Raw genomic sequence first — 26,567 nt, 5'->3', positions numbered from 1 at the left:
AACAAAGAACACCACGCCTATGTGGGTTGGGAGCTTTTGAAGGTATCCTGTTTGAACCTCACTAAGTGGCATCAACCATCAACAGAGTTTTGTAGGATCATGAAGTCAGATCTCACACAGAGAGATAAGCAGAGCTAGAAAGAGCACAAAGAAAAGGTTAAAATGGAAATTTGTATGGAAAGCAGTGGTAGAAACAAGGAACAGTAATCTCAATTCTAAACTCTCAGATTTAATTAGTGAGTTTTAAAACATTAATCAAAGCTAAGTTCATTTTAACTTACCTCTCATTAAGGCTAAGAAATCTTGCTATCCTTTTACAGGTGCATCGCAAAAATGCAGGTTGAATAGAATCTCTCTCAAACCTATTTTTATAGCCATTAACAAGAAATCATCTTTCTCTGCTTTGCCTTTATTTATGATCTTTATATCTGGAGAGATATATTTCATGCAGTTCTATTGAGCAAATGAAATGGGTTAAGTGGAGCTGCAAATAACACGCAGTTGTCAGGGGAATAATCTGCCTCCTTGCAGACAGGGGTGGGGGGAGCTTTGGTTATCAGCGGTCAGAAGTCAGATCAAGGGCTCAGACATCACTACTGAAAACGTGAGGAGCAGACTGAGCTGCTTTTAATCTTTAAATACTAAATGTTTAAAGAAAATCCTGTGTTCCTGTGTGTTGATTGGGTCAAGGAAATAATTTATTTTGAATTAATGAACCACATTGTAAGGCAAGAGCCTTACAGTACCCTCCATGGGTATCTGGTGTTTTGATACTGTGCCTAGCAGCAAATATGAGCAAAGGGAATGGGTCTCCTTGCAGTGGTAGGTAGTCTGTCAGGAATTTCTGAGAGCTCACATGACAGAAGCATTGTAAAAGCGAAAACATGCAGGGGAAGGAACTCAAACCCTTGTGATTTTATTCCCCTTTTTTTCCTCTAGCAAACTCAATCCTTGCACTGCAAAGTAGCCTCTCTCTGCAGAGCTGGTCGGAGCCCAGGCTCGGAACCTTGCCTCTTGGTGCTACCGCTGAGCAGTTCCCAGCGATCACACAACGCAATTCACTGAAAAGCGAAGGACTGCCCTCTTGTGTCAGTCACCGTTTTTTCATTCACCCCATTTTATATTCCTGTCTACTAACAAGAGTGCTCTGCCTTGTCTCTCTAGCAGTAGAGAGTTCAGTGTTTTAGCCCACTGATCGCTGTGCTGAGAAACAAAAAATGGGAAGTTAGAGTAATCCATACATATATTTACTATCGTGACAGACAGTACAGAACACAAGAAATAAAGGGATAACATGTTGGCTAACCGCAAGCTAGGCAAAATTTGCTAAAGATCTTTATGAGATAGAAATGTAATCTCTGTTAAAAATTAATTACATTTATTGTTTTACATACAAGATTTTTGGTTTTGACATTTCCCTCCTAGTCTCTCTCTCTAATTTCATGTCTGCTGAGTCTTTAGTGTGTCCTGGGTTTCCTCATAGCTATAATTAACATAGACACCATGCTACATTTCTTACATCAAGCTTTCAAAACATGTTTGTTAGTGTGCACATAATGACTCAGAAGAGGAATTAGCCCTCCTCTGTGGTACAACCAGAAAGACAGATACAAACGTAATGTGGTGGCATAAAGAAATGCCTGTGTAGGCCACTGTTAAATCTTGATTTGTACACATGAAAGGGTGACAAGAGGTATCTCATGTTTGCAAGACTGCTTTGAAATTCCCCAGGATTTTCCTGTTTAGTGCAAGCAAATGTTACCAAGATGGGAAGAAATGTACTTGGGAGAGATTCACACTGCAGAAAATAATTATGAACTTGATGCTGATATTTTCAGGCAATATAATTAGCTCTTTGTGGTCAGTTACAACTGATTAGGTATCACAGTTTTTCCATAAACCTTAAACTGATGCCATGTGTGTTATCTCCTTGTTTACTTCAGCCTTTAAAAATAAGGGAAAACTACTATGTAGTTAACTGCTTGTCAAGCTCACACTGATAATCCACCAGGTGAGACGTCACATGAGTTCTCATGATGGTAGTGTCATGTTCTTCTGAAATTATTATATATTTTCTGCATCTAAAACAATTGATATTTCCAATTCCTGCTGTATTTCAAACCCACTGTGCTCATCAGCAAAGAACATGAATATTGAAACACATTACTAATACTCAACCAAGTATGGAAATCTCCCTGGGACTAATTTGTAGTTCAAGTGGCAGAAAGAAGTAGCAAAAAGATCCCACACGCAAGCCAGCTCATCTTGACAATAGATTTAAAGAAAAAAACGACTCAAAACCAGACCCTTCAAGTCTTATGTCCAACAAAAATAATCTCTCTTATCTGTTCCACTCCTTGTCTGTAGCTGTGAAACATAAAGTAATGCGTTTTCCTCCAAACACTTTCCTGTCCTTGTTTGCAGTCATTCTTCAGTTTAAAGAACACATGTCATTATGTAGTGACAAATTTAGCACCCCGGCAGTTTGCTGAGCTAACTGAGTTAAAGTTCTCAAAATGAAAGAAACTGTAGAGAGACAGAGTATCACTGACTCTCTAGTGTGAGTTTATAGGATTCTACTTTCAACTCCAGTTTGGGAAAGCTCTGTTCAGGAGCAGCAACTTGCTTTTTGTACCATCTGACTGTTTCCATGATGGCAACATCCCCGTGGTCGTCTGCTGGGCACAGGGAGTTATTTTTTCTTAAACAGGAGATGAAGAAGCATCCATGTCCCACCTTTATAGGCACTCTTAAACTGCTGCCCTTTATCACAATCTGTTAGGATAACCATCTTTCCATCATAACTTTGTCTTACAAGACCAAATTCTTCATGTCCTCTTTAACTTTCATAGTCCTTCCATTTCTTTGCTCCCCATCCAAAATGAGCTAGAGCTGAGGCTGTTCTTGTGTTTCATCTTCTGAATTTGGCTGTGTTGCTTGATCTCTGTTGATTATGTCAGGTGAATTCTGGATGGGATTCTGCCCTCCTGACATCACCTGTCCTGGGATGTCACTGAGTTTCTGGCTGACCAGTGCTACTTCAATGTGTTGTTTACCCATTTGGACGGCTTCATCATAAGAAGGCGGCAAATCCATTGCGTAGGGACTGTAAGCTGGAGGGGATACAGGGCTCCTATCCATACCCACAAATATTGAAGGGATAGGGGCACTCGGAGGGTACTGGAATGAGCTATATGCTGTGAAGAAAAGAAAAAAGATCAGCAATTGCATGGAACCCTGATAGATAAAGGGCGAATCCCATTTTTCTCCAAGAAATTATAGTTTGCCTTTTGCTTGCAGAATAAATGCACACTACTAAAAGCTAGCACTATAGAATTATCCATGATGGAATCTATACATTCTCAAAAAAACCAAAAACACAACACTGTCAGAAGAGCAAATTCTGCACATATTGCCATCAGCTGCTGTTGTAAAGCTCCTGACAGAGTAGGTGTAACCCAGAGGATACCTACAGGTGATGGTGCTGTGAGCGGTGCTGTCGCTGTCAATAGCAACAACAGTCAGATCATAGGGATGCCGAGGGAAGGGCTGAACTGGAGGCCTCTTCTTCCGGCAGCAGAACTTCTTGCAGCTTGCTGTGATCCCACAGAGCAGGAGCATGAACACAGTCAGCAAGATTAACCTTAGAGAGGGTGGAGAACACCGTAATGTTATCAGTTATGTTTTATTTCTTCCAGAGCCAGCTATAACTGCACAGTAAATGGGTGAAAGACAGGTCAAACCTCCTCTTAATGGTCCGGGATGCAGAATTACAAAGCTGAATCACAATCAGAACTGGAAGCACTCTGACTACTGGTACCATCCTTTCTGGCTTACAGATTCTGTAACGTTAACGGTCTTGGGTTGTATATTCAGCTCATTTGCAATGAAAGTGGAAAGGAAATGCAAGTATAACCTTGCAAAACCACTTTGCCTTGAAAATGCAATAATTGTTTCTAGATATGGTGCAACAAAGTAATATGACTGGAGGCACACTTAAAATGGACCTGGAGGACGGTTTTTGCAGAGAAAGGAAAACTCTGAACTGAAATGAAGGAACACTGACTTTTGTACAAGATAGAAATTTTGAGGAAGTGCTGCACTCTGCATCTTCTGGTGCTAAGAATGAGTACCTACAAGTCTGGAATAAAACCTCTCTTTCTCTTATTACAGTCAGGAATGGAGGTAGACAGAAGAAACACACAGACCCTCTGAATACAGTGCAGGTGGCCTACAGGTCTTGGCTCTCCTGTGTGTGAGAAGTACACACTGCCTGCTGGAACTTTGCAATGAAACATTCCTGCAGTGCAAGGAGTGTGACCTCATCTCTAGCCAGTGGGTATTGCCTCGCACTACCAGCGCTGCATGCTGGTGTGCAGTGACAGTCATGCCTTCACAGACTGCTACCCCTGGAGGAAGGCTGAAATCGCCTCAGGAGAGGTATCCCAGCACAAGCTCATTAGCTTTCACAATTTTAACTCTGCCTAATTACAGAAGCCTTAAAATATTTTATGCAACCATATGTATTTTTAAACAGTCCTGTATCAGCATGTTCTAAGAAAGCAAAGAATAGCAAATTAGCTCACACTGAATGATGATTAAAACTAATCAATTCAATCTGTTACTATCAAAATTACTGTGTTATGTGACAGAATACAAGCTGCAAAAATAACATTAGGATACATAGAGCGCATGTTTTAGGAAAGAGACAAACACTTGTGGCAAGACCTTTGCTTCTCACTTACTATTATTCTTTCATTCAGCTTGAGATCAGAATGAAAAATCAACACCATAAGCTCACAGCCTCTTGTCCCATAAAAGGGAGAGCACTGAGGACTGCACTTGAGGCAGTGCCAAGTCCTAACAAGTCCGTTCTGTGCAGCTGCCATTGTGTCCCAAGTTGTTTATTTAGGAAGAACAAACAAGGTCTACAGCTGAACTCTGCTGTACTCGGAATGGAAAGATGACAGACCCCCAGATGAATGCTGTGCTCTGCCTGACACCTTATCTCCTCTGCCATCCCATCTGCCATGCATTCCCCTGGCAGCTTTCCCTGAGCAGTCCTTTCCACCCATCCCGACTGAGAGGAGCGTTCCCTTTACCTTACTGCAATTCCTGCTCACTGTGTGTCGATTTACTGAGTAAGATTAATAATAAACTTACCAGACATACCACAGACTTGTCCAATTAGACATGTTCTGAGGGCATCTGTGAAGAAAGGTGATAATTCACTGATTTTAAAATCCACACTCAAATGGCCAGTACATGGCAGGGAATCAATTTCATGTGATTTCTGAGGTGTGACAAGGGAAGCAATTAATAGGAATACGGAACAAAAATCCGCCAGATCTCATTTCAGAGGACTGCTCTTCATAGCCGCAGCGTTACTCCAGCTAAGAACACGCAAACCCCACTGTAAAAGTGGGGCTCTGGATGAACAAGTGCTTTCATGGAGAGACAGCTACACACTCTGGGTTCCCAAGGCACTACAAAATAGTTCTTTCACGTTACCCTCCATGAAGCAGCTGTCTGACAATCCCAGCCTGAGACAACTTCCCACTTCCCCCGCTTATTTTTAAATTGCTTTTTCATAGTTGCAGTACAACCAGGAATATCTTACTCAGATCTACTCGCAGTACAAAAAAAAAAACACAAGATAAGAAGCAGATCAGCTGTAACACATTTCAGACGCGGCAGTACTCCAAGTGGAGACTTGGAATGGATTTGATGCAGAGCGGTGCTTTTGGCCCCGGAGAGGAGCCTGCCGGCTGACTCCCAGCAGCTGACACTTCCGAGTCCTTAGGAAGAAGAGCGCTGTGCAGCTCCGTGCGTGCAGCAAGGGCAGCCAAGTCACGGCCCGGAGCCGGGAGACAAACCGGGCAGCAGCGCACGGCCGCGAGTAAATCTTCCTTCTGCCCCGGTACTGTCACTCGATCAGAAAGGGAACAGACTGGGAAACGGACATTTGAAAAATTTCGATTACTCACTGGTCAGAGTCCTTCTTGCTATCCCCAGAAGAGCAAAGCAGTGCCTACGAAAGGGGGGGGAAAAAGGGATCAGGAAACCAGACGGACAGCCGCCGTGTCCCGCAGCAGGTGGCGGGCCGAGCGCCGCGGCGCTGCCCAAGGACGAGCTGCTCCGCGCCCAGGCCGCTGCGCTGCGGGGGGAACAACGCACGGATCGCCCCAATGGAGCCGCCCCGCCCCGCGCAGCGCTGCGTACGAGCGGCCCCTCGGCACTCCGTCCCGCACCGCCGCCCGGCTCCGTACCGCTGCGAGCCGCCCGCCGCGGGGAGGAGCCGAGGCGGGGCCGAGCCAGCCGGGCCCCCGCAGCGCCGTGATTTCCTGCGGGGCTCCCCCAGAAGGGCCCCTCTGGGCTCTTCTTACGCGCTCCGGGGTTCCCGGGATGCCGGAGCGGCTCTTGCAGCCGCCGCGGGGCTGTGATTCGGGATGGCCGTGCACAAGGAAAGCCGTGAAGTTGGGAACGTGATACAAAAGGAGCCCGGCTGGAGACTCTTCGAAAGGGTTGATAACTGCAGGAGAAGAGGAAACGGTTTGAAGTTGAGGGAGGGAAGATTTAGGTTGAATAAATTCTTTGCTATGAGAGTGGTGAGGTGCTGGAATAGCTGCCCACAGAAGCTGTGGATGCCCTGTCCATCCCTGGAGGTGTTCAAGACCAGGTTGGATGGGGCCCTGGGCAGCCTAGGCTGGTGTGAAATGTGGGGATTGGTGGCCCTGCGTGTGGCAGGGGGTTGGAGATTCATAATCCTTGAGGTCCCTTCCTACCCTAGCCATTTTATTTTAGGTGGATCACACATACTCAGAGCATTAAGAAGCTCCCCTTGCTTGTTTCACCATCATCAGGAAGGAAGAAAACATGCATCAGGAGACAACTGCACCCATATGAAGGAAGAAGTATTTCTGCATCAGAGCTGAAGGTGACTTAAAGTTGCCGTGGAAGCAGTGGTACAGCAGAGGTCAGTTGCATGGCAGAAAAGTGTAATGTGAGTGCTGGGGCATAAACCAGGCAGCAGCTGAGCACTGCTCAGCCTTTTTCTCCTTCCTCACCTCTCCCAGTGGGATGCAGGAGAGAATTGGGGAAAAAAAAGGCAGAACTTGTAAGTTGAGATGAAGAGTATATACTAAGAAAAGAAAGAGAGGAGTAACAGCAACAATAACAACATCTATACATATTTACAAATCAAGTGAAGCACAACACAGTTGCTCATTACTCACCAAGTGATGCCCAAGGAGCAGCTGACCCCCAGCCTGTTTCCCTCAGTTTTATAGTTTTTTGCATGCTGTCATATGGCATGCAATATCCCTTAGGCCAGATGAGGTCAGCTGCCCTGGTTCCGGCCCCTCCCAACTCCTTGCGCCCCTGGCACCTCGTGGGCAGGACAGAACAGGATGCTGAAAAACTGAAGTGTCTTTGGCTCTGTGCAGCGCCACTCAGCAGCAACTGAATCATCAGTGTGTTATCAACACTGTTTCTTTAGAAGCCAAAACACAGCATCATACCAGACACTGAAGAAAACCAACTGCCCCATCTGAAATCAGGACAACTAGCCACTATGCAGATGATCAGAACGAGGGTGATCATAAGCCTGGGTAAGCAACAAAAAAAAAAGATAACTACAACTAGACCTATAAAGCAGGGAAGCTAACTGGGTTGTGAAAGATTTCAACTGGAGAACAAAGGGGAAGAAAACTAAAAGAAGAACATCTTATTGAGAGCTCTGACAGTACTTATAGCATGACAAAATACAGGTTGGTTTTTTTTCCCCTGAGATTTTACTGAAACAGGAGGAAATACATCTGGACTCCTGCAGGCAGAAGTTTCTTTTGTAAGAAGCAATAAAGAGCAACAGCAGACCTGATAGCATGGAAGTACCGAGTTGAGCAGCTTTCCCTCCAGCTAGCAGTCACTGGCTTTGCTCTATCAGAGATGTCACGTGCTGTTGACTGAAATATTTTCCTACAGGACCAACCAGGGTCATGGGACTGCAGCTCATTTAGAAAAAGCACCACATTCATAAGTGTGGAGCAATCTCTGAAGTCACTGGATAAGAGAACACATACCCATGACACACACTTACTCTCTCACTTTCTATCTTAACGTAGCTTTTAAGGAATATAAAATAGATGTAAATGGCATTCTTTTAAATTCTATTAAACTACAGCTGGATTAGAACCAAGAAGTATATCTACATTTAGATCCAAACTTTTCTGAAAGTTCAAGAGTTCACATCTGGCAATCCAAGAGCAATCCACAGTTGCAACACTCAGTGTAAAAGCATGATGTTCAGGAGTACAGTTAGAGAAAGAGAAAACAAGCTTCTAGAAAACTCAGTGTATTTCTGACAACACATTTTCGTATCTTCCTCACAGTGTGGGCCCCATCCCTACTGAAGTCTTGTGAACTTACATTTCTGTTTTGATGTTATATGTGTAGCAGTTCCTGGCAATTTTAACACCCATGTACAGTAATTCTTGCTAACCTGCTTTGGAGGTGAAGTGTTGAACAGAATTATTTGTTTCTTCAAGAGATTTCAAGAGTTAAGTTACATGAAGGCTAGAGGTGCCACGTCAAGCTCCTTGTAGTTGGGCAAACATGAGGCATTTACCATAGTGACATTTACAACTGGTCTAGTTCTGTTTTCTTACTGCTAAGCTAAATGAGCAATTTTAACAACTACACAAGTGACACAGGGTTTTGGAGTGGTGGTCAGGAAGCTTTATCACAGGCTATGATTCATGAAAGATAATGCAAGACTTAAGGGATTCCTGTGCTCCAGATCTTTGCTGACTCCATGGTCTCTTGTTCCCTATCTTGAACTGGTTCTGTACTTTTCCCTGAACCAGATACCACTTCTTGACCCAAGTTAAAGGAGCCTACGAGGCACTTCAGCTTCCCCAGTAACCAGCAGGAATCTGTTCTTAGTCAGAATTCAAATGAAAAACAATATAGAAAATAAAGTTCCTGGGCAGCCATGATCTGGTGTCTAATCATAGACAGCAATTAATAGACAGCATGGTCACCATCTCTTCTTGATCATGAAGATTTCACACTGTACTGTAGAAATGATTGCCCAAACTAGCAGGAGGAGGCTTAAAATAAAGTGCTTTATTCTGGTCTTAGTAGGAAAAACAAAAAAAGAAAACCACTTCAGCCATTAAAATGCATATGAAGTTTGAAGCAGACATTGTTTGAAACTCACCCATTTAGAGGTAAAAGATACTCCTTCTGAGGGAAGTCCTGCCTTTGGAAGACACTGCAATTAACAGACATGTATCTACTTGGTGCCTCTCATTTATTCTTCCCTATACTACAACGTTAGCATCACCAGGTCAATCTAATCCTTTCCGCTTTCCTCCTCCCCTCACATGTTTGCAACAGTTTCAGAATCTTCCCAGGTTCCAACTGAGATCCAGTGATTTCCCAAACATTAAGTGTTCACCTTCCACATTGCTTCAGGCCCTCAGCCAGTGGGAGCAGATATAACTGTTGCCACAAAGAGGATTCGGTAAGATTCCTTTATGTCACCTTTTAAGTTCAGGAAGGCTGTCTCAACCAGGGGGGCACTGGCCTACAAAGAAGAAAAACACACACAGAATCAACCTATTTCTTTTGTAGATTTGAAAAGATGAGTCAATCAAATTCTAAACTGTTTTTCAGCTCAGGTGTAAGATGCACCCCTTATAGCCATAAGTCACCTCTTTTTCCTCTTGGTTGATTGCTTCCTGTCTTCACACAACGTTCATACTGCAGTGAACAAAGCAGACTAAGTGCTCTATCCACAGAGCACTACAGATGCTGTCACCACATTGCACCCATGACAACTGGGCAAGGCAGCAACAGAGCATGCTGCAGTGAGGGTTAGGAAAGAAGTGAACCCCGTTAGCCATGATTTAGCATTCTATCTTGTGTAACAACTAGTGGTTGCCAAGAGGAACGATGTCAGCCTCGTATGTCGTGCCAGGATCTTTACTGCCTTCTTTCCAAGCAATGACAGCATCCCTTTAATTTTGGATTAGGCCACTCATTCTGCCGTCCCACACACTGCTGACAACAAAAATTACCAGAGTGGATTCTTTCAGTCTCCACAAGTACCCAAGGAGATTAATTTGAAAGGGCAGTTACAGCCTTAGGGCTGTTTTAAAATTGTACTAAGACTGCAATACAAAAAAAGCAGGAGATGCCAGGGAAACAAGGTTCATTAAGCAGTTCATAAAGCAGAAATGAAACAGGTCCCACTGACTTCTAGGAATATACCAAAAGAAAAGGTACCCAGGCTTTAAAAGAAATGTGAAACTGTGGCAGAATGATCCATGGAAACATAGTTCTCTATCAGCAGGACTGCAGGTTTCCTTAGAAAAGGAGCATTAAGAAAGTCACTTCATGGATGCGAACAAAGCAGTATCCTTTGGTGAACAGGAGCAGTATTTTGGCACTGTACAATGCAGTGGTCTGTAAGAATTTAAGTCCTATGAAGTGCAAGTGACTAATGCTTGTTCTCATCACACAGATGAATGGAAGTCAAAGATGAGATAGAAAGCCTTCAAATCATACGTATAGTTACTGGCTTTTGTTCCTGCATCTTAATGTGTCAAAGCAGCTTTTGTATTGATCCTTTAAGTCAGTGAAAACACAGCTGCAGTGCTGGCGGTTTAAGAAGCCATGTGCAACTGTTACTTACATCAAAGTCAGCAGGTGGCACCCAACAAACGCTGATGCGTTTTACATGACCACGATCAACTTTTCCCTTCGCAGGTTCAATAGCAAATCCCTTCTTCTGGAGGTGTGACAGGTTATCAAAACTGAACTCCACATTCTGCAAGAAACACAACACGCCTCCATCACAGTCAACTCAATCTCTTTATACATAATAGCCATTTGTTCACTTAATTTGCCAGGATACTACATGGAGCCCTATTGTTTGCCAAGCTACTTCTGCCATTTGAAACTGAAAACAGCCATCTTGTTCACTGTCACAAGAAATCATAAAACAATACTAAAATGAGGATCAGAACTGCAATTCAGTTCTGTGCTCAAACTGTTGTATTTCAGAATTAGAGAAGGAAATTATTAAAACTAATTTAACATGATAATGCTGCCTCTTATCAACCCCTGAAAATCCATCTTTTATCTTCTTTCACCAATGTTTTTGTGTAAAGTTTGTTAGAAAAATATGAGAGTCATTTTTAATTTGGAGAACAAGTTCTTGACAGAAGGCACTCGTAACCACTTGCACTCTACCAGTATTTTTAACAGCATCTCATATAAGACTGCATTTTCTTCACCTTCTTAGATGCAAACTGAGCTGTCTGTATAGCTCCAACTTTCAGTTCTGTCGCTGCTGGCAGTAGGGCATTCTCTCCCTCCATGTGCTCCAGAAGCAGGAGAATGGACTTCACTGGTTCTTGCAGCTCTAAAGAAACATGAATCAAGTAAAGTTTGAGAATAAGTTCAAACCCCTGAAAGCATGTCTATTCCATAGCAGTAGAATCAGGAAAATCCAGTATATGCTAAACACATAAAACAATTTTGTAAAAATTTAGTGCATGCCAGAGAAGTGGCAGAAAAAAAAATCAATACAGCTTAGTTCTCTGTATTAGTATTAAATTACAGTAGATATTTACAAGGTAAGTTGCAAAGACATATGATCTTCATTAGGATTCAACTGCATTAGAATTCAGATAAAGTTTATCCTTAGCATGCTTTCTCTCAAAAGACAAGGAACATGCCTATGGCTTATAGCTCACTGTTCTGTAAAAAACAAAGTGGCAGCACACTACCTTCTTTTAGTGCTTTCTTTGATGACAGAGGTGATGTTACAGCCAAGGACTCAATGGGCACATCTAGTGGAATTCCACCTTCCACAAACATGGGATGATCTCTTGCTGCACCTTTAAGCTGGAGAACATGGGCAGTCTTCTATATTGGACAAGAATATTTTGGATACAGGTTACAGCTTAAGCACCAGTGTAACTGGAACACACAACAGCCTCAGTTGCTTAAGAACAGTATCATCTGCTTACCTGCAGTGCCAGGAGGCACCAGACAATAGCACAAGAATTCTGTACCTTCCCCTTGTCTTGTCTGCTCAAGCACTTTTGTTTTAAAGCTTTCATTCTTGGGCTGTGTGCCTCAGAAGGGACTGGAATAACTATTTACACTAAAGCCAAACTCAGCTTAAAGTTAATAAACTTGAACCAGCCTTTATTCATTTTATTCTGATTTTCTTTTTACCTGCAATTCCAAAATATAATCTAGGAATACAAAACATGGAAGGAGAGAAACAGTACTTAGTCACTATATTTCCACGCAGTTTGCAGTGCATGCTGATGGTCATTAGTGGTCTCCCTTCCTTAACTTTTGGTTAGCCTCTTTTGGACCGTGGCATAAAGCTACCTGCCATGCTGCCAGCTTGTGTGTCCTGATTTGGGCTCCATCTAAGATCAACTGCTGCTCTACAGATGGAAGCCTCATCCCTCATGCTGAGAGAATGCAGAAGCAGCTTCCTGGTACTTGGTGCACCTGCCAGTTTGCACTGTGCTGCATAGCTCTGCTCCCTTCTACAATTAACTACTACTTGCAGAGAGCCCAGCTGGAGCAGTGCTCAGCAGCGTGGCAGCAAGCTAGCTCCCATCACCTCGCTGTGCTCATGCTGTGCACAGGACTGAAGTTACAATTGTCACAAATGAGAAACTGAATATTTAAAACCTGGAGAAAGCCGGTGGGCCCAAGCCTGCCATTTCCTATTTATATCAGTTAATCTGATAAGGGCAGTGTTTCAGCCTATAAATCCTGTCCACTAGATACAATTATTTACAACCCCTACTAAGATCCATACTGATAAAATCTTGGTGGCCTTACCTTGCCAAAGAGCACAACCTTGAGACACTCAGAGTAGTACAGACCTTCACGCTCAGGACTGAAAGTAACAGAAAAGTCCTGGCTTTCTCCAGCAAGAATTTCTCCTTCTGTAGGAAGGACACTGAACACGCTTAAACCGTTGTAGTTCTCTGATCCTGGTAAATGAAAACCAGGACGTGTGTAAGATAGGAGGACAGTTCAGTTTTAGTTCTACATGTATTTTAAACCCATTTCATTTTTGTTATAACAAAATGAAATCTGATAAATGATTCTGCAGCAAAACAGAGCATTACAAATTCTAGATAAGTCCATTTATCAGTTTGATGCATTAATCTCCAGTGGAGCTGAACAGGCATCATCAAACCCTTCCTATATCCTTCCACATCTTTCTTACAGGGAAGGACATCCCAGAATATACTCTCTAATTTAAAAACACTCTATGGGCTAATTTAGATTCAAACACTGGTGTCTCCTTCTGAATATCTGCTCAGGCTGCATAGACTTACAGCTACCTACACTGACAGATTCAGTACAGCTCCTGTAGGGGAGACAAAACTGCCTTTAATTTCAGCCATGTGAGGCCCCAGGTTTTGACAGAGTTGTATAAGTCTAACATGACAAAGCATTGCTGCTATTAGGTACTGTGTGAAAGTTACCAGCAATCTCTGCTCCTTGCAAAGAGGACATAAGAAAGGATGGAATCCTCTGCTGATCTTTCTCCCTCGTGGATGAAAATGAATCCAGATGAACGGAGCATTGCAGGGTCAGCGTGGAAGTGTTCTGTATCTGATAACATGAATTTACACAACAGCATTTTTATGAAGTAAATAGATTCTCAGTCCTGTAGGAGCTGTATTTTGTAAACTGGCTGAATTTATGTTGCTGTGTTACTACAGTATTGTATACACTCTACATACTGGCTAGATCTACAGAAGAGTTGAAACAGGCCCTCTCTCTTCTATAGAAGGTAGCACATCCCTATATATTACATAGGCAGAACCTGCAGGCAGCACAGAACCAGCTAAAACAATCCTCTCTGCACAGTCCTGTTACCTTCAGCCCAACTCATTCTGCCAGATATGCCTTTAAAGCTCCGCTCTTTTGTCTATAGCTTGTGTTCCACCAGTCTGGGAACTATGGAACTCTTCATCCTACCTATAGAAACTGTTTATATGCTTCCTTGGTTCAGTACTGAGGGCTTTACCTTGAACATGGACGTCGCCTTCTCTCCAGTTAGGACATAGCCCACATCAAGTACTTCTTCCACAGAGCAAACCATCGATGGCGTCACCCCATAACCAGTGATCCGTAGTGGCAAGTTGTTTTTTACAGTCTGGATGTGCAGCATTTCAAAGAACTGCCAAGCAGATGTCTGTATCAGCCCGTTAGCTGAAGGAAACACCCCCACAACCCTCAGCAGCACTGCCTGGCTTCCAGGTCAGCCTCCCCTCCAGCCACCCCAACCCTCCTGCCCTGCACCGCCAGCCCCTGGGGGCTGTTACTACAGAACTTCTGAATTCAGTGCACAACGATCCAGATGTTGAAAGGGGTTGTGCACAGCCAGAGTTTTCTTATTATACAGACACGCCTAGTCAGCAGAACATATATATATGATGTGGCCCTTCATGTCTCCCTCTTTTGCCCCACATCTCCTTACTCACCAATTTGTCCTCATTTGGAGAAAAAGAGATGACAAGGGTTCTGATTTCACCTGGCTCAAGCATCCTAACTGGTCTGACCAACAGGAAGGGACCGCTGGGATTCAGAACTGAGAATCGTAGCTAAAGAAGTGCAACTCAAGGAAAAAAGTTTATGAACAAGCACTGGGAGAAGAGAGAAGAGCAGCTTGTAAGCATTGTTCTGACAAAAAAAAAAAAGTGTAAACCACCCATCTCCAAACAAATGTAAGAGATCAATAATGAAGAGGAAAGAAGGATAAATTGGTTAAATATTCTTGGTAATGCACTTCTTGTGTCACCAGGTTTCAGAGCGAGACTCGAGGAATCTCCTCCTTGAGCGCTCAACTGCTCCTACAGATAAGGCTCGAAATGAACAGCTTTTCCTTTTTGGAAGGATACTTCCAGCTTTTCTGGGGAGATATTTTGTAACGTAGTTTGCTTCAGTATTGTTTGGCCTGTTATGAGTGAAAATGAAATTTAAAAGCATGATGAAGCTTACTCCCAACACAATTCATTTCAGTCATGTTTCTACCCATGTCAAACATTCATTCCACTTCCATGGCTAACAAATAGAGTCCATTTAAAGCTTCAAATTTGGATAGTATTGCCCAGTTCCTGATTCCACATTTCAGTATCAAGTTAGCTTTTTTCATGCCTCACAGGTCCAGATAGGCTCCTGATTTTCCACCTGAATACCTTTCACAGGGCTAATTTCTATACTGACATTCAAAAAATCTATGAAAAATAAAAAGAAAATGCAAAACTACGACCAGAAGAAATTAAAGACAGAAAAAAAGTCAGTGTTTTAATTCAGATCTCATACCTACTGCCACATCACCAAAATCAACCGTGTTTCTTCCATTATCTGAAGTGACCACAACAGATGGTGCTACAGCTGGACAATGCAGCTCCAAATACAAGGTGTTATAAGGGCTGGGGAGACAGTAAAAGGATATTTGTTCTAAAATTATACAGACAAAAAGCAATTATCAGAAATCTGTTCCTGTTCTGTTCATACAACAGTATCATTAAGCTGGTATTACAAAAGAAAACAATTTTTAGTGGCTGATTTTTGTGTGTGTTGCCTCCACAGAAAGATGGAGGACATCAAGCTATGACATTTTTCATACATTTGTTCTCTAAGCTGCTTTCCTACTTGCATGTTAGATTCTTACCCAACTAGCAGGCTGTGAGCATGTATTTCTACCACTGACCTATGAAGCAATTCTGAAAATAAACCAAAGGAATAAATTAACCTGCCTTCCACTTCCCTGCAAACCTTCTGAAATATGAAGAATTGCAAAGATCTCACTTCAAGTCGTGTGTGTGGGGAATACCTGAAGCTTAGACTTTCCAAGCCTCTCTTCTCATCAATATCTCCACTTGCAACAAAGCATGGTATGGTGTATTTTTCAAACCTTCCTCTGAAATTCCTTGTCAGGAATGTCTGCGCTGCTATGTAAGCCTCTGAGCTAGAAAAGCCAGGAATAACAATAATCTCAGTAAGTCAGAGAGAAAGGAAGAGGAAAAAAATATCAAAAGATACCCACTGAACAATTTGCACTTATATTTTCTTTGTTAGACATTCAAAATACAGCATAGCAGTGACACTAAATCACTCAGTACACCAGAATGGACAGCTTCCAGCTGGGCTGAATTTGTACAGCTCAGTCAGACCTGTTTAGAAAAGGTGCACAGTTCAGTCACTTCCACTGGCAGCAAGGTTCAGCTGTGGAGTTGCCCCTTAAGATGATACACTTGTATCCCCAGCCACATCTACCAGGGCAGCCACAGCTCGTGCTTTCTGATAGATTCTTTGAAGTCTTCTATTTCTCTGGTGCATATAAAAGGATTCTTTGCCTCACATGAGAGGTTACAGCTGCGTGGCGTAAAAGCAGTGCTAATTTTGGAAGCAGCATTTGCAATAGAACTGAAGTTATTTCTTCACTACAGTTTGGCTTTTTCTCCACATGTAGGTTCAGCAGATTTATAAAGAAAATTTGTTTAGTTAATAGAAGATGCTTTTGCTGACTTACTCAGACTTTATCTCTTTGGATTCTGGTTGCTCAGATTTATATGAAGAACTCAGGTATTTAGCACTCCCAGTCCTTACAACCTGTCTGGAAGACTGCCGTCTGGAAATGGGAACACTTAATCTCTTTCCCTCTCTCTTCTCATCTGTCTTCCTTTTCTGCAAACACACAGCAAACTTGCACACTAATACCAATCACATGCAATGCAATCAAGGCATTCGTTTACAAATATTCAGTCCCTGGCCCAAGAATCACCTGAGAGGCAGCGCCCTGCAGGGTATGAAGCAAGGTAACAGAACTGTGGTAACAGATCACAGATGCAGTAGTTATTACAAACAGTTCTAATAACATTCAGGTAAAATGGGCAATTTTAGCTATTGACCTCATAATCAAAGCAAACCACAGTGCTGACATAAGCTAACTGTTAATAAAACCCTATAAGAATGAAAATGTGGTAGTGAAGTAAAATTGATGTGCAGTCTGTTCACTGAGCAATAAGTGCAGCAGTGCCCTCCTGTACAGCAGTGCTGTAAGGCAGGTCTTACAGCAATCAGGAGTTTGGACTTCAACGTGGAAATAATTTTGTGATAAAAATACCATCTAGAGAAACAAATATCTGGAAGTAATAGACCAACAGCACGTGCTGCTTCTTAGCATTCCTTACTTGTATTTCTGCCCCTGTTGCAGCTGCTTCACAAAGCCTCAGAGCTGCCTCTTCTCTGATTAGCTGATCTGACAATGTTGGTCTGAAGGACACTTGAATCAAGCTTTTCTGGGAAAGAGGGAACATACACAAGAACGATAGGCAGAATTCATCCCTCATACATGTGTTATACCTACAGAGCTTGATAGGAGCATATATCTGACAGCAAAACATTTTTTCTCCCCTAATGAGACAAACTTAAGGTCACTTTCAGCTTTTCTGAAGTCCACTGCATCCCAGTGGGCTGGTATTACATGGCCATCACTTTTGGTATCTAAACTTTCCTCAAATAAGTCATAGTGATAGCACTGGGGAAAGAACACTTGGGGACAGCTCCCATAAACTAGACTTGATGGTTAACCTTAAGTCCAATTTAAAACTATTCCAGGTGAAGTCTTCCAACTATGCTAATGATTTGTTTTCAACATCATTTGCAATGACAGAACTTGCAGGGATGTAGATGATCAAAAGGCGTGTTTGAACACTTGACATTCAAAATGAACGTACCTTCCCAGGCAACACAGTTCCAACAGAAGGCGTGATTGTCACAGGACAGTCTTCTGGCACGTAGAATTCAAATGAAGTGGGTCCAACAGGGGCAACTTCCCCACTGCCAATTCTTGGGACTGCATGAGTAAAGAGGTTGGCACTCACATGGGAATTCATCACATACAGTGTTGCTGTAGACACATCATTTAGAGCTGTTGCAGCAAACTGAACTAAGGAATGAGACAATTCAAGAGGTGGGTGGACTCCAACTGCTCTGCATGACAACTTGAATTGTCTAAAAATAAACACATGATAAATTGTTTCAGCATAAAATAGTCTCTTCATCAGCCCCAAAAATAGGAAACTGATCTTGTAGTCCCTATTTAAGAATTTCTCAAGCTTACAATGGAAATTTTGCATAAAGATGGAAAATAATACTGTTTTTAATGAACCATACTTGAATTCTTCCTCTATGAAGAAATACATCCAGTCTAATCATATTTTTGTCATCATTATTTTAGTAGCATAGCTTAATGCATGAAGCATTTTTGACAACAACAAAAAAAAAGCCCTAATAATTAAGAAAAACTTCAGTAATTCTACTGAAAAAGCAAGCAAAACGTTGCAGGCTAACACCTGAAGGAAGCTAGCAGCTTGCAAATGAGACACGTAAACTAAGGATGAAACTGATGGCAACGAACAACTCTTGTCAGCTGAATCCATACCTGCCTCACAGCTCTATCCTAGCATCACCTCTTCATAGTGAGGGGGATTTTGTTACTGGACAGGCTTACGTGAATGGTAGAAATTAAGTGTGATTATGACTTCTGAACTACATGTTACCCAAGCAGTTTCTTCACATACCTATTAAGCTCTGACTTGCAGGTCAGTTCAAAGCTGTACTCTTTTGCCTTGTTGGCTTTAAAGATTATGTGCAATGTCAGACTTTCAAGAGGAAGAAGAACTCCAAATCCATCATTGGGCTGAATTTCAACAAACTTCAAAGTAGCAAGATAAGAAATAATTGTTAGGATAATAAGTTATCAAATAAAGCTATATTACTTATTTAATTAAATTACTATAATAATAAATTCAGAAAGTCAGATACAAATGTTGTTATTAAACCCACAAATGTCAGGAAACCAAATCAAGAAGCTTTCATTTGAGTTACAGTGCCTAGGATCTGACTGATGTGTGCTTTATTATTCTTATAGTAGCTTGAAAAGCAGAAATTTAAACCCATAAACTCATATTTCAGCAGAATCTCTTCCCTTAGGTTGTTACCATCAATTGTAATCACCTTTTTCCAATGATGCTTATTTATTCTTTTCATGGACAACTGAATGAAGCATGATAAAAACCTCAACTGCTTCCCTCTGCACTTGAAGAGGGGATACTCATGTTGTGCAGGTACCATGATGACGAGGACACAAGGTCAGCATCTACATATGTGTATTGCTCTGTGTTTATGAGTTAGTAATGATTCAGGAATGTCTTCCCATCACAGTTTAATCGTGAAACACATCCTGGAAAGTGCAGCTGTATTTTAAAAAAGCCTTTTAAATATTCTAACTACTTGATTTTAATTGCTGAAACAGCAGAGAAAGGGACAACATTTAATAAAGTGACACATTCCTTCTAGCTCCAACCCCAATATGCCAAGCTGTTCCCTATTGCAGTCATCATGCTATTGTGAAGCTTAAACAACTTTTGTTTACTCAAAAATTGAGAAGAAAAATCATCCAGTGGCCCCAGCCTTCAGAATTAATCAGGATTAATATTTCCACTGGTTTCCAGAAACCAGTTCTGATTTATTCATTCTTGCATTGAAATACAATTCCTAAATAATTAGATGTATTATAATACAAGAAGAGGTGCGTTCAGGATAACAACCTACCTCTGGGAGTCTCACAAATCCAAACTCATGTGGCAAGATGGACTTGTTGGTTAGCGTGACATTTGTCCTTACAGCTTCATAGATGGTGCAGTACCCAAAATTGATTTCTGCTGGACTGATTTCCAAGTCAGAAGTAGTAACAATTGCATGGACAGTAAAATTAATTTGTTTAGTCTGAAACAAATCCAAAAGCAAAGGATATAAACTCCTATCCACAGCATCGTGTGGAAAGAATTGAAGAGAAACATCATCAGAAAAGAAAACCACAAAAGGTTAGGAAGCAAAATTGCCAAAAAACACCTTTTTAGTCATCTGAAATTTTGTATGTTATAATGGAATCACATCTGCATCTCCAGAAAACGTGGATTCTAAGAATATGTTACAACAGTAGAAAGAAGAATGAAGAAATTGCGCTGTGGAATGCAAGAGCTCTGTTACAGAAGAGACTAGAAGGTAATAAGCAAACACTAATTACAAAGGATTAAGTTGTCTGTGTTGTAAACATGCTGACAAGAAAAAAACATCATGAAATCTATATCATCACTGAGAGTGGCTTTTGCTGTTATCATAGGACTTCAGTTGTAAAGCAAGGTTAGTTGTAACACTGCACTGTGACGAAAAGCACAGCAATGACAGCAGAGCAGCAAAATCTCATACAGCAGTAAATGAGGACTTGCTCAATTGCAACAGCCATAGGCACAGAAACAAAGGAAAAGAAGCTGCTTACCTCCCAAAGACCTCAAGCACACAGGGATCTCCAGCAAAATCCCTTGGCCTCCACTGCCAGCCCTTAAATGAGGGCTGGGAAGGGGTGGATCCTGGCTCCAGCCCTTCCAATCACTCAGTGCATTGCATGCAGCTGAGCTCCCCTGGGCTGGCCCTGCCAGGTGCTCCATCACCGCCAGCCATGACTCAGCATTGCTGCTACAGTTAGGTATCACTGAGTGAAATAAGCTAAAATAATAGATCTACAGGACAAAAAAACCCACAGCAACTAACATTATCTGCAATCTGTATCATCACTGGAGCTTCCAGAACACCTGTCTCTTCATTAAAACAGCTCCCTGCGTCTTCGGGGAGGGAGTGCCTGAAATTAAAGAAAGTTACATTCAGCTTCATAAAAATATTGTGACAGTTTTCGAGCTAAGGGCATTAATAAACTTTTGATGGATGTGTTTCTGAACCAAAGGAAAAAACATATCTGTTACTTAAGGTCTAAAAGTTCACACTTTACAGCTTTTACTTTTCACATCACATTTATGTTACAGAGTATTCGCATACAGAGTTGGTTAAACATCAGCTCCAGTGCTTCCATGGAGTTAGCTTTACTAAAATATTGTAAGCCTTACATATACAAGTATCAGGGAGAATGGCAGAAGAAAATACCATCCAGAAATTACAGTGACCTATGAAATTCTGCCTTTAATCCAAAAGGATAAAATTTCACAAATGAGAAATGTTGTAGAGTTGTCACAGATTTCCTATAGGATGGCACACATCCAGGCAGCCTGCTCTGAGCAGGGGTGCATGGATTGCGGGGATGTCCAGCAATGAGGTTAGAATCAGTGACCGTGTTTACTAATGACAGATTCTTTGTATTTATTTAAAGATGGGATTTGGGACACACGGGAGTTTAAGGGAGCTATTTACAGAAAACTGCAGCCATTTATGCTTTCTTATAAACACAGTCATTTACAACTCTGAACAATTTCAAGTTTACCTTCTAAACACAATACCAGGCTTCAGCATCTTTGCTGCAGCCAGAGCACATAATCAACCCATCCTGGGCAGTCGTTTCCTTTTGACGTCCATGCTAATTAATTACCAGTAAAGTGAGGCAGTACCAGTTGGATCACACAGCACCAAGACATCAATCAGGTGAAACTCACTTGGAGACCAATGGTGTCTGATGATGTACCAGATTAGTCATTTACAAGTAATAGGCGTGTGCTCTGTTGCTGCAGCATCTTGCTATCGTAAGCTTAATTTCAGAGCGTCAAGCCAAGACAATACAAAAGCTAACATTTTTAGCTCTGCTGGTCTATTTATGGTGTCTTACAGCACCAGAGCGAGTTGCTTCCTGTTTTTAGGACTTCACAGTGATAATATTCCTACTACTACTATTGGAATTGCTTGCCATTTTTTAATGTATTATTAAAGGATAGTTAAAAAATAAATAGCACCCACTCACGATCATCATACTGATCTGAGATGTTGCTGGCTTTTATTTTGCAAGCCTGAGATGTGATTGCTAACTTGTTCAAAAATAGAACACAGAGATAAAAATAAAGTAGGAATAAAGTATCAGCTTCCACTTTGTCACAGGACATTAGAATAGCAGAAGGAATTCACGTGTTACAAAATGATCCTGGGGGAAAACAATAATTGTCACCGTACGTACACAGTTCTAAAGTAGCTGTTGTGCCCTGGGGAAGAGACACTGAAATCCTTTGGACCGTTTTCTGAAAACAGCATCTTCGTGCTTTAAAGCCATTAAGGAAAAGCATGAGAGACCAATCAGATTTAGACTGCCAGCATCTGCAGGACTACTTCCAAATACAAAAAAAAAGGAGAAGATGCTGTATTTGGGAATGCTGAAAGTCAGCAGATTAGAGAATTTGCCTTCAAATGAGCAGAAAATAGGTCTTTGCTTCTAGCACCCAGATAGTTATGTGAGCACTGTAACATCTGACCATGCATTTCAGTGTGCATGGAATACCTGGGGGAGCTTCCCAAGCCTTCCGTCATCTTATCTGCTCACTTAGCCTCGCTGAATGAGTGTTTCTTTTTACTTGTGTTGCTTTTAATAGAGCTCTTTTTTCTCCTGAGGAAACTGAGCTTAAGTCGATGAGCAGGCATTTACAGAAATGTGTCACTAGTTCAGTACTTAACATCAGCTTGGAGCAAGCTCATCTTCTGTCATACACACTCACCAGTGTTAGGCCTTTTAAAATGATCTATATACTGAAACAGCCAGATACTTATTTTGTGTGTCAGAAAAGCCTTAATCTCTTCAAATCTCCTTTCTGAAGCTTCCTCATTTTTCAAAAGGCAGATTAATTTTCTAAATCCAAGCTATGCTTCTATCCACTCAGTAAGTATAACAGTGCTTTGCAGCATCTGAAATTTAGGAATGGAAGAATGTCATGATAGTGGTTATTGTTACAGCGACCTGATAGGATTTGATATGTTGGAAGAAGTGTAAATACTTCTAGTTCTTTGAATGCTAAATAACCTGCTGAGGACTCTGATGCCAATGCTTAGTCTCTCATTTTGGAATTGGGTCTGATTTATAGAGATGCTGAGAACATCAGTGAAAATCCAAATATATAACTATGAAAAAAATGGCATTCTTTGTTTCTGTGACTGAATTATGTTTGTACACAGACATATTGTGAAGTAGAAAAGACAAAACTTGCTGGGTAAGGCTTTCAGCATCTCTGAAGATGTTGTATGAATTCCTACATGAAATTCAAAATCATTGTGTTCACATTTTAGGGAAAATGTACCTGGGTAAGATATGTACAGGAAGTCCAGCCATTCCTACCTTACCTACCAAGACAGGAGTGCTTGTCCAGAAATGATTTAATCACTGATCCGTGAAGTAGCCACCTGCCTAGAGAACTTCTCTTGTGTGTAAGAATAGCTTCCCCACAGAAATGGAAGCAGTCTAGCAGGAGTGCAACTGCTAGGATTTTGACACTGCTGCTGTCACTGCAGGAAAAGCACTTCCTAGTAGGTATGCGATCCAAGTTAATTTCCTCTTTGTGCATCTGGCATCTTTGAAAGAGGGAGAAGGGAGAGTAGGACTGAGCTGACACCAGCAGTGTGAAATCCAGCCTGCTACAGACATCAGGTGAAGGAAGGAAAAAATACTTGATTTGCTCACATTTTGCACTGACAGCCTCCTGCTGATGTTATTTAAATGGCAAAAATATTAATGCTGTTGGGTTACCTGGGCAGAAACTTCAACTGCACACTGAAGGATGACTGAGGTTGAATGTAACCTGTTTTTGGAAGCAGCTTCATGTGTTTGCTCAATTCTTTGCATACTTCAAACTTCAAATGCAGCGTAGTTTTTGCTCTGCAAACAGATCAGATGAGCTCAAGTGGCATCAAGGGCTACTGGTGCTGCCATCTCGGCAACATTTTCTCTTGCAGTTTGTTCCTCCCTCCCCTTCTTGCATCTCTGCTCTACATTACAATTATAACTATTGCAAGCTTCCTTTGAAAATGAAGGGCAAGTGAAACTGCTACAGCAAAATCACACACTTGCATTCTTTTAAGTTAAGTATAGAAAACAAGATTTTGGAATTACTGTAAGTAAACCCAGCTGTATTTCAGGCAAATGTACACAGCTGATTGGAACATAATTATCAAAGTGCAGCGCAGTGATAAGTCAGGTCAGTGGAAAGTCAAAGCCAAATTATTGTGAAATACCAGCTAATTATTTGCTGCTAAAATACATCCTCTCTATCTGAACCAGTAGAAATGACTCGTGCAGTGTTTGAGGCATCTGACTGGTGCTGACTGCAGCACAGAGCCTGCTCAAGGAGAAGGCACAGTCCTCTGGTGAGGCAGGAACTCTGTTAAGTAACGACTGGCAGCAGGCAGAATGTAGCAATGAAAAACTTACTCTGCCTTCTGTCTGAGAAGCAGAAAAATGAAGACCAGCAACTGCTGCGTGGGGCCAAGAATATCTAAACACCGTGTGAGCATCTCCCTGTTTTCTGATTTCTGGCCACACTGCAATAGGGTGATAGCCACAAACCATACCCTGCTTTGGAATTTTATGCCTGTGTGTAGAATTGCCAATCAATTTACAAACATTTCTCTCGTCTTTTTCCTTCTCTTGGACTGGTTTACAAGCTGTCAGTCCAGATGGCCTGCTCTAAATCAACAATTGCAGCGTGAGGTGCTGGGAGCTTGGAAGGATTGCTGACTGTTGACAATCTAAGAGAACTACATAGTAGTTCTTTAAGTCAGTGCAGATTATAACTTGCCAGTGAAATTACTTGTCAAAGTGATTTATATCTGAGAGGATTCTGGTGAAAAGCTTTCACCCTTTATGCTGCACATCTATGCTTCCCAATCACTGTATTCTATGTGACCAGAAAGAAAAAAGTTAATATTTAGTAACGCTACAGAGCTGGCTGGGAGAGCTCAAGTACCAGAGCTATTTACCTAACTTGAAAACTTTCTGATACAAGCAACAGAAAAACTGTAATGGCCGGTGGAGGAAGAGATCTGCCAGGCATTGCATCTAACGGAATGATTCCATTTATTTACTTTGGCAGATTTTGAGACAGAACATTCTTGCACGTGTGATACTTGAAATTTCAGCACTGGTGACTGTGTAACAGAGACAATTTTTCCTAATAAAGGAGGTGGGGGGGATAAATTGAAGACTTGATTTGCCAAGGTGCTAAGGACAGCATAATACGTATGAAGTGCTTATAATTTAGGGGAAGTTGATAAAGTTTTGTCAGTTAAGAAATTTTGGCCTAAGCAATTTGACAGCTTCTATGTTTGGAGCCCTTTGAAATCTTTAGTTTTCATTAGGATAGTTATTTTGCTTCTATGCTTGTAACTTTTATCCCTGGGTTATCTTCACCGAGTAAAACCCCTTACATAACTTGTGCTTCTCATATCTGTAGGCTGAATTTTTGAGATAACAGCTTTACTCATTTCTTTCCAACTGTGAAGAATCTGTGCAGTCTGTAGTTCTGGTAAGAGGTTTAGAATGGTTGCCTTCTCCAGAACCAGTCTCCCCCACCCTCCCACAAAACCACCCCAATCTTGTTTAAATAGAATCTAAGATATGCAGATTGGTGAAATAGGAATGCTAAGTGTTTCATAATGTTTGCATTAGGTAAAAATATCCAAGGTAGACCTGAAGGCAATTAGTGGAGTAAGAGTTCACATAATAGAACATTACAGCAAGAAACGTCTGGGAGTCAAATGGGTGAAATATTGTCCTTCTGTTACAGTGCAAACAGAAGGAATCTTCAGACATTATTGATGCAAACTATGGAAATACATATGTACAAAAAATATCTGGGTAATCAGTATAATTCATAATTTATCACTATCTGGTTACTTTAAAGTATCTGCCACTCCAGTGCAGTTCTTAATTCCTGTATGGCTCAGGAAAGGTTGCATCTTTCCTATGCCATAGGAAATGCAAAAGGACTGACTTGATTTATTCAGCATCACTGCACGTGTCTATGAGACTGGTGGCTGACCTTCTCAGAAAGGAACAGTTGGCATGAATCTGGCTTCCAGATCATTCTGTCAGAAAGTTCTTTGGCTGAATCAATTATACCCAGTCAGCACTCAGTTTTAGGCACATTTATCTCCCTAATATTTAGCTTGCAGTTCCCTATGATGAAACTCACCGGGGCTGCTATTCCCTGGGGACTTAACAGCTCTATCACAGAACAGGCACAGCACAAGGAACCTCGTAGGAGTGGAAAGCTGTGTATTAACTCATACACTTCACAGCTATTGCTGCTCTTGGGAATCTAGGATTGCAGTATACCCAAGTCTAATTTCCACAGCAGTGTAAACTGAGAGGGCTTGTAATCAGGATGTCCTACTGGAACACCAAGGCAAAATTAAAAGTGCAAAACTGTTCTTCAGCCTGCTGTGATACCCAGATGTCTCTGGGTATCAGAGATATATAGAGGTATAACAGACCCCGAGGTATCGCCTGGTGACTTAAGATCTCATCAGCCAGCTGTGGAAGGCAGCTCACCTGCTCCGGATGACAACACAGTCCTGGTAAAGTCTGTCATACATACAGATTTTTAAATCAATGTTGGGATTGGGCACCCAAACTGGCACGTCAATAGAGACTCCAATAGCACTGAAGTACAGCTGTTAAT

At 41.7% G+C, this 26,567-nt stretch overlaps 2 protein-coding genes across 2 annotated transcripts in view; both read right to left on the bottom strand.

Moving 5' to 3' along the window:
* Positions 1–213: 213 nt before the first annotated feature.
* On the bottom strand, positions 214–6,311 carry TMEM52 (transmembrane protein 52). The gene is made up of 4 exons (XM_048967550.1): positions 5,988–6,311; positions 5,164–5,208; positions 3,474–3,643; positions 214–3,197 (listed from the first exon to the last, which is right to left on the bottom strand). The coding sequence occupies exons 2-4, from the start codon at positions 5,193–5,195 to the stop codon at positions 2,887–2,889; spliced, it is 513 nt and encodes a 170-aa protein (XP_048823507.1). The 5' UTR covers positions 5,196–5,208; positions 5,988–6,311; the 3' UTR covers positions 214–2,886.
* A 2,795-nt stretch (positions 6,312–9,106) lies between these two features.
* CFAP74 (cilia and flagella associated protein 74) overlaps positions 9,107–26,567 on the bottom strand; it is a 39,873-nt gene continuing 22,412 nt past the window's right edge. Inside the window, 19 exon segments of the mRNA XM_048967551.1 lie at positions 9,107–9,589; positions 10,700–10,834; positions 11,304–11,431; positions 11,799–11,937; positions 12,880–13,034; positions 13,536–13,665; positions 14,084–14,236; positions 14,541–14,660; positions 14,958–15,013; positions 15,382–15,491; positions 15,896–16,030; positions 16,595–16,749; positions 17,256–17,363; positions 17,802–18,078; positions 18,648–18,781; positions 19,681–19,854; positions 20,680–20,767; positions 23,636–23,764; positions 26,438–26,559. Of these exon segments, the coding sequence (XP_048823508.1) occupies positions 9,482–9,589; positions 10,700–10,834; positions 11,304–11,431; positions 11,799–11,937; positions 12,880–13,034; positions 13,536–13,665; positions 14,084–14,236; positions 14,541–14,660; positions 14,958–15,013; positions 15,382–15,491; positions 15,896–16,030; positions 16,595–16,749; positions 17,256–17,363; positions 17,802–18,078; positions 18,648–18,781; positions 19,681–19,854; positions 20,680–20,767; positions 23,636–23,764; positions 26,438–26,559 (2,556 nt within the window). The 3' untranslated portion in view covers positions 9,107–9,481.

The sequence above is a fragment of the Lagopus muta genome, chromosome 21, assembly GCF_023343835.1.
Source record: "Lagopus muta isolate bLagMut1 chromosome 21, bLagMut1 primary, whole genome shotgun sequence".
Lineage (NCBI taxonomy): Eukaryota > Metazoa > Chordata > Aves > Galliformes > Phasianidae > Lagopus > Lagopus muta.
The sequence above is the reverse complement of the archived record's forward strand: the minus strand, read 5'-3'. Positions and strand labels throughout refer to the sequence as shown.

Coding starts and splice junctions, on each gene's coding strand:
- TMEM52 (XM_048967550.1), bottom strand. CDS start 5,195: ATGTCTAATTGGACAAGTCTGTGGTATGTCTG. Junction 3,644..5,163: donor ACAAGTCTGTGGTATGTCTG/GTAAGTTTATTA, acceptor ACCCTCTCTAAG/GTTAATCTTGCTGACTGTGT. Junction 3,198..3,473: donor CGCTCACAGCACCATCACCT/GTAGGTATCCTC, acceptor TTTTCTTCACAG/CATATAGCTCATTCCAGTAC.